The sequence below is a fragment of the Neoarius graeffei genome, chromosome 4 (assembly GCF_027579695.1).
Source record: "Neoarius graeffei isolate fNeoGra1 chromosome 4, fNeoGra1.pri, whole genome shotgun sequence".
Classification (NCBI taxonomy): domain Eukaryota; kingdom Metazoa; phylum Chordata; class Actinopteri; order Siluriformes; family Ariidae; genus Neoarius; species Neoarius graeffei.
The window spans coordinates 81,657,991-81,670,290 of record NC_083572.1 but is presented as its reverse complement, the minus strand read 5'-3'; the positions used below and the strand labels follow the sequence as shown (position 1 = coordinate 81,670,290).

Below are 12,300 nucleotides of genomic sequence, written 5' to 3'. Positions count from 1 at the left end.
CAATCAGAGTGTGCGATTGCTCATATCCAGTGAATGTGGAAAGAATAATATCTGTTGCATGTTGGTGGTGACTTCAAACGCAAACTTTTACACGTTTCCTTGCAGTGTGAACTGAAATCTCTCGTCTGTTTACTTGAAACGCACAAAGGAGCACCAAGGGCAGCTGTTAAATTTCTGTTCATAAACAGTTAAGCATCTTAGGTCTACAATCGTTACACTCTAATGATAAGACGGATATGAGAGAGCTATATAATAAATATTCTTTCCAATACCAATAAATACTGTAAAAGGTTCATTCAGATTACTTATGTATTTCTGAATGTCTTGTTGAATCCATGTGCCATGAGACCCATACGACCCATATGGTCCAGTCCCACAGAAGAGCTACTGTAGCATAAACTGCTGAAAAAAAATTAATGCTGGCTAAAGCAGAAAGGTGTCAGCATTCACTTTTTCAGCAGTTTGTGCTATGGTAGCTCTTCTGTGGGACTGGACCATATGGGCTAGCCTTGGTACCCCATGCGAATCAATGAGCCGTCAACACCAGTGACCTTGTCACTGGTTCACCAGTTGTCCTTCCTTGGACCACTTTTGTTCGGTACTAACCATTATATACCAGGATCACCCCACAAGATGTGACATTTTGGAGATCCAATCATCTAGCCATCACAATTTTGCCCTTGTCAGAGTCGCTCAGATCCTTACGCTTGCCCATTTTTCCTGCTTCCAGCACATCAACTTCAAGAATTGATTTGTTCTCTCGCTGCCTAATATATCCCACCCCTTGCCAGGTGCCATTGTAATGAGAGAATCAATCTTGGTCACTTCTTCACCTGTCAGCGGTCATAATGTCATGGCTGATCGATGTAATTGTGCTGTTGCAACAGTACTTGCATTTGGCCAGCTCCTAGCACATCCAGTCTGTGTTCTAATATGGTAAAAGCACTCGTTCTTCCTCTTCTGCCCTTCCTTCTGCAGCAATGCACTATAGGGTCTTGCCACCTCCTTCCCAGCTGGATCTGCTTGCTTTACTCCTCGGCTGTGTCCTTGCAGTGTCTGAGGAATGTGATGAATAGCCAGCAGTATTTTCATAGCCTGAGAGGCATGGCTTGCCAGTCACTAATGGCATTGCATGCTGTAATTAGAGTAAGACTCCAAGTGTGCATCACAGATGTTCAGGTACCAAACAGTTAGGGCATTGATCATCTCCATTGCCCGACTCATCAGTGTTTGGCAGAACAAACATCCTGTTGTGAAATAGTTCAAACAAGTTCTCCCAAGGTGTACTGTAAATGGACTTCTAAAAATTATGAAATTAGGTACTCTACATCCATATGGTCCGTGCTGATACACACCGGCTCAAACAACAGAGCACATATTTTGTTTAGCAATGCAGTCAATCATGGCGAAGATAGTCGTCACAAGTAAACTTTAGAACATTTTTGAAGGAAACGACCTGGCAGTCCAGAAAGAAAGGAAGTAGAAATAATTTCCGTTCTATCAGAGGATGGATTTTTTTGTTGTTGTTGTTATAAACACTCATGTTCATAAACATTTCTGCTGTTATAATGATCTGAAAACTGATCATCGGAGCATGCCTAATTGTGTTGTGTGTGCATGTTTAGAAATGCTGGAGCAGTCACCTACCTTGTTGGAGGCTGAGGACATTGAGGATCTGTTTTCACTGGCGCAGTATTACCAAAGCAAGACACCCCTCTCTCTCCGAAAGGTGAGTTAGCAGAATTATGGTCCAGTGTATATACACCGATCAGCCATGACATTTAAAACCACTTGCAGGTGACGTGAATGCCACTGATTATCTTGTTACAGTGGCACCTGACCAGAAGTAAGATACATTAGCCAGCAAGTGAACGGTCAGTTCTTAAAGTTGATGTATTATAAGCAGGAAAAATGGGCAAGCGTAAGGATTGGCATGTCTTTGACAAGGGCCAAATTTTGATGGCTAGTCGAGTAACTCCCTTGCGAGCGTTAGAGCCCTGCACTCCCGCGGGAGTACCGCGGGACCCGACGCAAAGCAGTGCTTCGCGGGACAAATTTTGAAAGCTCATTGCGGGTGGGAGGGGGAGTGCACAATATGGGAGCGGGCGGGAGAGGTGATAAGCTGCAGTCCCGCTAACTAAAAACGTGTTTAAAATAAAATGTATAAATTATTAATTTATGTCTGTCATATATAATTTGTGCTGGATATTTTATTTGGCATTAATAAAAACATTTTATGATGCCTAAATTTGCGAATGTGGTCTCATCTCGCGTATGTTTCCAATTCCTTTCCGCTCTTGCGTGTTTGAGATCTCCGATCATGGCAGAAGAGCAGAGCTGCTCTAGTGAAGCTCACAGTGCTTCAGAAGTAAGTGCTGCTTTAAAAAGAGGTACATTTACCGTTAAAAAGTCAAGAGTCCTGAAATCAGACATTTGGAAGTCAAATAACGCGAACGTCTGCATCATGCGGGATTTGCGGGCGGGAGCGGGACAAAATATGGCAGGCGGGAGCGGGACTGAAAATCATAATTCTTTGCGGGAGCGGGCGGGAGCGGGACTGAAAATTCTGTCCCCCGCAGACCTCTGGCGAGCGTCTCCAAAATGGCAGGTCTTGTGGGGTGTTCCCAGTATGCAGAAAGTAGTACCTACCCAAAGTGGTCCAAGGAAGGGCCAGCAGCCTGTGATGGATGAACCAGTGACAGGGTCATGGCTGCCCCAAGGCTCAATGATGCACGTGGGGAGTGAAGGCTAGCCCGCCTGGTCCAATCCCACAGAAGAGCTACTGTAGCACAGGTTGCTGAAAAAGTTAATGCTGGCTAAGATAAAAAGGTGTCAGGGGACACAGTGAATTGTATCCAGAGACCACTCAATGCCCATGCTGACCTTTGTCCACCAAAAATGGAGCAATGGAGGAAGGTGGCCTGTTCTGATGAATCATGCCCTGTGTCCGAAATCGCTCCCTACTCACTATATAGGGCACTAAATAGTGGGGACACCATTTTGTAGTGCTGTCCGAAACCTTAGTGAGGATTATTTACACCCTATATAGTGCACTCAAAGTATCCCACAATGCATCACGAAAAGTAGTGTACGGCCAGTGGTCACTAACCAAAGCAATATATCCCATCATGCATTGTGGTCATGCTGAAAGAAATCAAAAGCCTCAAATTTGATTTAATAAAAGGCAGCAGCAAAGAAGAAAGTATTCAGCTTTGATTTAAAAGAACTGAAAGATGCAGGTACTTTGTACTGATTAATGTGGGAAATGCGCTCAGTATAATATGTATTTATCACAAAAATACGTACATGTATTTATTATTTTGAAAACCTACCAGCCGACTGATCTGGCACGTTTTAATTGTGCGACAGTAGTAATGTAAATACCAGTGTGACGGACTAGTGTCCGAAAGCGTTTTTTCATTTTACCAATGAGCTCACTATATAGTCCTCTATATAGTAGTTCCCTATGTAGTGAGGTAGTGAACGAGTGAGCGATTTTGGACACGGAGATGGTTTCTTTTACATTTCGGACGGCCAGGTGTGTGCGCGTTGCTTACCTGGGGAAGAGTTGGCACCAGGATGCACTGGGAAGAAGGCAAGCTGGCAGAGTCCATGTGATGCTCTGGGAAACCTTGGGTTCTGGCATTCATTTAGATGTTAATTTGAAACGTACCACCTACCTAAACATTGTTGCAGACCAAATACACCCCTTCATGGCAACAGGATTCCCTAATAGCAGTGAGCTCTTTCAGAAGGATAATGCACCCTGCCACACTGCAAAAACTGCTCAGGAATGGTTTGAGGAACACAAGAGTTCAAGGTGTTGACTTGACCTCCAAGTTCCCCAGATCTTAGTCTGATCAAGCATCTGTGGGAAGTACTGGACAAACAAGTCTGATTCATGGAGGCCCCACCTCACAATTTGCCAGAATTGAAGGATCTGCTGTTGACGTCTTGGTGTCAGATACCACAGCACACCTTCAGAGGTCTTGTAGAGTCTGTGCCTCGATGGGTCAGAGCTGTTTTGGCGGCACAAGGGAGACCTACACAATGTTAAGAAGGGGGGGGGAAGCAAGAAACCACAACTTTATTCATCACACACTTGTGAAATTCCTCTCTGCATTTAACCCATCTGAAGCAGTGAACACACATGCGCACGCACACGTGAGCAATGAGCGCGCACATGTACCCAGAGCAGTGGGCAGCCATGCTAACAGTGCCCGGGGAGCAGTTTGGAGTTAGATGCCTCGCTCAAGGGCACCTCAGCCTAAGGCCGGTCCCATATTAACCTAACCGCATGTCTTTGGATTGTGGGGGAAACTGGAGGAAGCCCACACAGACACTGGGAGAACATGCAAACTCCACACAGAAAGGTCCTCGTCGGCCACTGGGCTCGAACCCAGAACCTTCTTGCTGTGAGGCGACCATGCTAACCACTACACTACCGTGCCGCTTTAGGCAGGTGATTTTTATGCCTCCGCCACCTTAAGGTGCAGGAGGCATTGTGTTTTGGGGTTGTCCGTCCGTGCGTGCGTCCGTCCCGAAACCTTGTGAACACGATATCTCAAAGGCTAATGAAAGGAATTTCACCAAACTTTCACCATTTGTGCGCTTTGGGACAAACATGAACTGATTAGATTTTGAGGTTAAAAGGTCACAGGTCAAGATTACTGTGAGGTCAAATGTCCGTCCCCAAACCTTGTGAACGCCATATCTCAAAGACTAATGAAGGGAATTTCACCAAACTTTCACCATTTGTGCGCTTTGGGACAAAGATGAAATGATTAGATTTTGAGATCAAAAGGTCTAAGGCAGGGGTCTTCAATCCTATCCACAAAGGGCCAGTGTGGCTGCAGGCTTTCATTCCAACCAAGCAGGAGCTACACCTGATTTCACTTGTTTAATCATTTCACCCTCGTCTCCAGTCAACAATCAAGTGAGCCTCCAATTTGGCTGTAATGAAAGCCTGCAGCTACACCGGCCCTTTGCGGATAGGATTGAAGACCCCTGGTCTAAGGTCAAGGTCACTGTGAGGTCAGATGTCTGTCCGAAAACCTTGTGAACACAATATCTCCAAGGCAAATGAAAGGAATTTCACCAAACTTTCACCATTTGTGCATTTGGGGACAATCATTAACTGATTTAGATTTTGAGGTTAAAAGGTCACAGGTCAAGATTACTGTGAGGTCAAATGTCCATCCCCAAATCACAACTTAATAAGGCGTGTGGTCTACCAGGCGGACGCATCCCCATCGACACCACTGGCGTCGAGTTCTATGTAGTTAATGCTATGGCTGATGGGTGCCTTATTGTGTTGCTGTGAATGTATAGGTTAAACTACAAACTGTGTAAAGTGCAATTTAACCAAGTGTAATACACTTTTTTTTATTTTATGTATCTTGAACAGTTTTGTATATCACTTTTATTGTATATTAAATGCAGAGAAGAAAAAACAAGCCCCTGCAAAATGACGTAAGAAACTAAATCTGCAAAATAAATAACATTAATTTGGATGTGTGTAGGAGAACCAGAACCTGTTTGGCAGCAGTTTGGTGGCTCTGAAGGAGGAGGACATGGACCTGAGTCAGGCTCTGTGTCTCCCGGTCTCTGTACCGGAGATCCTACAGGCCAATCAGCTTCAGTCTGTGAGTAGTTCAGCTTCTTACAGTCAGTTCTAGCCGTTATAAAGCTCTCAGCAAAAACTGCGTATGAGAGAAATCTTGCTGCAGTAAATCTCAAATGTCTCTACTCTTGGCAGTCTCAGGGTAAGTGTGTGTGTGTGTGTGTTTTCAGGAGGGAGTGCGTTTCTTTGTAGTGGACTGTCGGCCTGCAGAGCAGTACAACGCCGGACACTTGTCCACTGCCTTTCACCTGGACTCTGATCTGGTAACATGCTTGTTGCTGTTGTAGGTTCTTTATAAGTTTTCTTGTTCTCATCCTCCTTTTTCTTCCTCCTTCACATTGGAATTCTCGTTGTTTATCATATTCTTTGCCGCCTCCTCCTCCTCCTTTTCTTCTTTCCTGCTGCTTCCTTTTTTCTACTCCATCTTTCCTACTGTCTCCTTTTCCTCTTCCTTCTCTTTCCATTCTTTCTTCATGTCTTATTTTTCTTTTCCCTCCTCCTCCTTTTTCACATCATTCTTCTTGTTCTTGTAATGTCTATCTGTCTATCCTTCTTTGTTGAGGGATCTCTCTCTCTCTCTCTCTCTCTCTCTCTCTGACTTTCAGGGGTGTCAGAAGCATTTTTAATGTGGGGAGGACACACTGGCGGGGGGTCTGGGGGTCGTCCCCCAGAAAAATTTTAATTAATTAGATGCCATTTCCTGCGTTCTGGTGTATTTTTAACAGGTTGTTAAACACCTAATTTTACCGACAAAAGTCACTTAATTCAATGACTATTTTAGAGACTCAACAATAAGTCCTCATTCAACTAGTCCATATATTCATCAGCCTGTTTTTAAACCCTCTGCCTAAGATAATGAGATGAATGTGACACAATTTATCACCAACAATGACTTTATGGGTGCATTTTACTTTTTATTTTGTGTTTCCTTTTTTATTTAGTTTTAGATGTAACACAACCTGCCACTGTGCCAAGCAATAGTGGCACTCAACTGAATGTTTAAAAACTAGAATATTCACAATTTCACACAATGAACAGGCATGACATGGCATCATGCCAACTTCATAACACAAAATCACACTGTGTCAAGCAACGGTGACACAAAAAATAACTTCACGCAATGAACAGGTGTAATTTTGTTCACCACCAGCAGTGACTTTAGTGGGTGCGTTTTACTTTTTCCGATTTAGTGATACTCGTAACAAAAATGGCATGGCATCATGCAGTCTTCATAACACAAAATCACACTGTGTCAAGCAACGACACATAAAAGAGAACTTCACACAATGAACAAGTGCAGTTTTGTCAACCTACATGCAATGGTGGTACTACAGTAGCATTTACAGATTAGTATAACAAATAGATTTATAGATATAACTCCTTCTTACATTGGTGCCACCACAATTTCTACCACTTCATAACTTTTATCCTCCTTTCCTTCACAATCCACCTGGAATAACATCCATCTCTCTCCATTGCTTTCCTTTCTACTGTTCCTTCCCCATACACTGATTTCCCATGTTACTTTCCAGAAAACTGCCAAAGACCAGACAAAACAAGTTCTTCAAATCACAACAGGGAATCAATAAATATCATCAGAGCAGACTTGACCTCATTCTTGGCATTACAGTAAGGCAGGCCTACTGGGTTTGAATTAAATGACAGCTAACATTAAGCTAGCTGATACATCTAACATTGACTAGCCAGCTAACTGCACTAACATTTCCATTGGGACGAAAAACCCTGTCCTGTGGGGAAATTTTGACTGACTTTCCCCTTCTTTGTAAAGAATGTCCTTATGTCCATCGTGTCTGGGGAGGGAGCAAATACTGCAAACAATTCATCATCAACCAAGAATACCCCATTAGGCTAGGCTTATTTCATTGTTTAGTTGAACATTAATTTAACGTGGCCTAGGGTTAATTTTGAGGGCGTGTAACAAAAGAATAAGCTAGACATTGTGAGGTTGCAATGGGGCTGACGTCACCTCCTCCACTTTCGAGCAGCTGCACTAACATTTCTCTGCTCACGCTGAGATTCACTTCACTCGCGTGCGGTGAGTTGTTGTACCGTAGGTAACGCCCGGAAAACCCAGAGTGGATTTTCAGTGGTCTGTGTATTCTCTTGTCGATCAAGTGGAATGGATTCTTTCATGAAGCAATAGAAACGGCGCTGGGTGAACTAATGTTTTGTTAAATGGGGGGTCCAAACGAAGAATTATGAAATGTGAGGGGGACACGCTCCCTTCACATTCAATGGTGGTGACGCCCATGCAGACTTTGTTGAGGGATCTCTCTCTCTCTCTCTCTCTCTCTCTCTGACTTTGAGGGATCTCTCTCTCTCTCTCTCTCTCTCTCTCTCTCTCTCTCTCTCTCTCTGTTTGTTGAGGGATCTCTCTCTCTGACTTTGTTGAGGGATCTCTCTCTCTGACTTTGTTGAGGGATCTCTCTCTCTCTCTCTCTCTCTCACTTTGTTGAGGGATCTCTCTCTCTGACTTTGTTGAGGGATCTCTCTCTCTCTCTCTCTCTCTCTCTCTCTGACTTTGTTGAGGGATCTCTCTCTCTCTGACTTTGTTGAGGGATCTCTCTCTCTCTGACTTTGAGGGATCTCTCTCTTTCTGACTGAGGGACTCTCTCTCTCTCTCTCTCTCTCTCTCTCTCTCTCTCTCTCTCTCTCTCTCTGACTTTGTTGAGGTCTCTCTCTCTCTGACTTTGTTGAGGTCTCTCTCTCTCTGACTTTGTTGAGGTCTCTCTCTCTCTGACTTTGTTGAGGTCTCTCTCTCTCTGACTTTGTTGAGGTCTCTCTCTCTCTGACTTTGTTGAGGTCTCTCTCTCTCTGACTTTGTTGAGGTCTCTCTCTCTCTGACTTTGTTGAGGTCTCTCTCTCTCTGACTTTGTTGAGGGGTCTCTCTCTCTCTGACTTTGTTGAGGGATCTCTCTCTCTGACTTTGTTGAGGGATCTCTCTCTCTGACTTTGTTGAGGGATCTCTCTCTTTGACTTTGTTGAGGGATCTCTCTCTCTGACTTTGTTGAGGGATCTCTCTCTCTGACTTTGTTGAGGGATCTCTCTCTCTCTGACTTTGTTGAGGGATCTCTCTCTCTCTCTCTCTCTCTCTCTCTCTCTCTGACTTTGTTGAGGGATCTCTCTCTCTGACTTTGTTGAGGGATCTCTCTCTCTGACTTTGTTGAGGGATCTCTCTCTCTGACTTTGTTGAGGGATCTCTCTCTCTGACTTTGTTGAGGGATCTCTCTCTCTCTGACTTTGTTGAGGGATCTCTCTCTCTCTGACTTTGTTGAGGGATCTCTCTCTCTCTGACTTTGTTGAGGGATCTCTCTCTCTCTGACTTTGTTGAGGGATCTCTCTCTCTCTCTGACTTTGTTGAGGGATCTCTCTCTCTCTCTGACTTTGTTGAGGGATCTCTCTCTCTCTGACTTTGTTGAGGGATCTCTCTCTCTCTCTGACTTTGTTGAGGGATCTCTCTCTCTCTCTCTGACTTTGTTGAGGGATCTCTCTCTCTCTCTGACTTTGTTGAGGGATCTCTCTCTCTCTCTGACTTTGTTGAGGGATCTCTCTCTCTCTCTGACTTTGTTGAGGGATCTCTCTCTCTCTCTGACTTTGAGGGATCTCTCTCTGACTTTGTTGAGGGATCTCTCTCTCTGACTTTGTTGAGGGATATCTCTCTCTCTCTCTCTCTCTCTCTCTCTCTCTCTCTCTCTCTCTCTCTGACTTTGTTGAGGGATCTCTCTCTCTCTGACTTTGTTGAGGGATCTCTCTCTCTCTGACTTTGTTGAGGGATCTCTCTCTCTCTGACTTTGTTGAGGGATCTCTCTCTCTCTGACTTTGTTGAGGGATCTCTCTCTCTCTGACTTTGTTGAGGGATCTCTCTCTCTGACTTTGTTGAGGGATCTCTCTCTCTCTCTCTCTGACTTTGTTGAGGGATCTCTCTCTCTGACTTTGAGGGATCTCTCTCTCTCTCTCTCTCTCTCTGACTTTGTTGAGGGATCTCTCTCTCTCTGACTTTGTTGAGGGATCTCTCTCTCTCTGACTTTGTTGAGGGATCTCTCTCTCTCTGACTTTGTTGAGGGATCTCTCTCTCTCTGACTTTGTTGAGGGATCTCTCTCTCTCTGACTTTGTTGAGGGATCTCTCTCTCTCTGACTTTGTTGAGGGATCTCTCTCTCTCTGACTTTGTTGAGGGATCTCTCTCTCTGACTTTGTTGAGGGATCTCTCTCTCTCTGACTTTGTTGAGGGATCTCTCTCTCTCTGACTTTGTTGAGGGATCTCTCTCTCTCTGACTTTGTTGAGGGATCTCTCTCTCTCTCTCTCTCTCTCTCTCTCTCTCTCTCTCTCTCTGACTTTGAGGGACATAAGATCCACCAAGGCATGTATAAAAGACATAAGGCTGAATACTTTGCCCCAGCTGCACTGTTTTACTTCCCCTCATCTTCCTGCCTTCCTCAGATGTTGCACAATCCGTCTGAGTTCGCACTGTCTGTGAAGTCGCTGCTGGAGACGCAGAAGCAGTCTCTGGAGTCGGGCTCTGTGGCCAGCGGTGAACATCTGTGCTTCATGGGCAGCGGGCGTGAGGAAGAAGACATGTACATGAACATGGTGCTCGCTCATTTCCTACAGGTCAGTCACAAAAGTGTGTCTTCTGGTTTGGAGCACATCTAAAATAGAAAAATGCTGTTTTGATGCAAAGCACAGTTACTAGTAACACTCCAAAACGGATTATTTTCCAGTCGTGAATTGTCGTATTACTCTTATACCATAGCAATTCAAGTTCAAAGTGTTTGTCATATGCACAGTAAGGACATGTCCTCTTGCACAATGAAATTCTTAGTTTGCTGTCCAGCATGAATGCCAATTACAAATAAATAAATAGGAGGAAGAAGTAATACAAAATAAAGGCAATGTAGTGCAAAATAAAAGAGAGAAATTTTCCAGCGATTTACATTTTATTTGATGAATTAATAGTTCAACATCAAGTAATAGTTTATTATTTATAGTTACAATTAATCTAGAAATTTTATATAAATTTTCAAGAATTTATAGCCTGTTGGTCTCTGTATTGCAGAACTAGAAGCTGTCCTACAGCCGCACTCATTTATTTATTTATTTTTAAGGTTGGTTTTTTTTTTTTTTTTAAATCCCCCGCCCAAATGAGGTTTGGCAGGGGATATAGAAACAGGTTCTGTCCATCCGGTCATGTTTTCGTTTCTGGGCCATTATATTTAAAACTACTGAAGATATCTTCATGGAACTTTTTGTATACATATCAAGCAACATGTGAAGTGGTGCCTTTTGCTATTTTGGATTTTTGAGAGGGGGAAAAAGTATTTTTCAAATTTTTACATTAAAAAAAAAAAAAAAAAGATTTTGACTTGGTTTCTAAGAGCAATGTTCGTTTCTGGAGCATATGTCCAAAACTCTTCATGATGGGAATTTGAAACTTGGTCTACATGTTAACAAGGTGATGTAGATGTGCCTTTTTATACTAAGAAATTTGTGAATTTTTAATTTTTCATGTTTCCATGGAAACAGTTTCAGACTTGGTCTCTCTGTTAGTCTTGGGGTAGGTTTTGTTTCCGGAGCAGAACTTGAAAACTGAGTGGTACAGTCTTGAAAGTTGGTATATGTGTTGATTAAGTAATGTATATGTGCCTTTTGATACTAAGAAATGTGAGAAATTTTAATTTTTAATTCACCTGGACCAAAGGTCCGGTGGGTTTATGCCATGGGCTGCTGAGGTCAGTGTAAAGAGGTAGGGTTGGTTTCCTGCAGCAGAACTTGAAAAATGTGACAAATAACATCTTGAAACTTGGTATATAGAGATCTTGCAGTCACGTGACCGGAAAGTACACAACCGCCATCTTGTCGGTCAAAAACACCGCTGAATACTGCTGCACTCGTGTACAGAATGGATCAATTTCAACCGACGGACTACACGGCTCATTTTTGTAATGAACAGATAACTAGATATATGTCTAAAATAAACGATCTACAGATTAGTGACCCTTATGGCTTACCGGACGGAGTTTTCACGACCGGATTTTGAACTGCCAGCGGAATACCCGGATGTGTATAATTACCTCATTAACTTTCCCTCGCTGTTCAGTGGTGAAGCACTGCGTGCTTATAAATCTCTGGACAGTTATCTTTACAGAAATTCAGGATTTGTCAGCGACTCAGATGTGGCATCTTGTAAACAAGAATCCTCATTGGATGGGTAAGTCACTTAAGTACTGAGTATAGCACTGACCAGCCGATTATAGATTAGAATAAGGTAATTCCAGCTGTAATTCCAAATCGTCCGTGTTGTTTACATGGATCTGGCGTTGGAGAGGTAGAGGCTTAGCAGTGGAGATTTGAGTGGCTGTTTTCTGAGCTTAGTCAACAGGCCGGCTTTGCAGCCTCGCTTTTGCTTCCGCTCCCGGCACCGCCTCCTTCGCTTTGCTTCCGATAACAATCCACGGAGACCCCGCTGGTCTCGCTATCTCGTCCGGAATGTTTTTTTTTTTTTTCTCGTCCGGAATGTTGTGCATGCGATGGAAATCGCTACAAACTGTCATTTTCTGCTGGAAACCAATGTCCAGTAAGTCCATACGGTTGTAGTGGATATTGAAGTCCGGTACAGACGAACAACACGCAAAAATACACACAAAAAACATAAAAAC

At 43.5% G+C, this 12,300-nt stretch overlaps 1 protein-coding gene across 2 annotated transcripts in view; it reads left to right on the top strand.

Annotated features, from left to right (window-relative positions):
- tbc1d23 (TBC1 domain family, member 23) overlaps positions 1-12,300 on the top strand; it is a 99,824-nt gene that overhangs the window by 65,832 nt on the left and 21,692 nt on the right. For both annotated transcript variants that reach the window (XM_060919819.1, XM_060919818.1), the window contains exons 8-11: positions 1,626-1,729; positions 5,523-5,645; positions 5,794-5,886; positions 10,085-10,255. In XM_060919819.1, the coding sequence (XP_060775802.1) occupies positions 1,626-1,729; positions 5,523-5,645; positions 5,794-5,886; positions 10,085-10,255 (491 nt within the window). The remainder of the gene's footprint in view (positions 1-1,625; positions 1,730-5,522; positions 5,646-5,793; positions 5,887-10,084; positions 10,256-12,300) is intronic.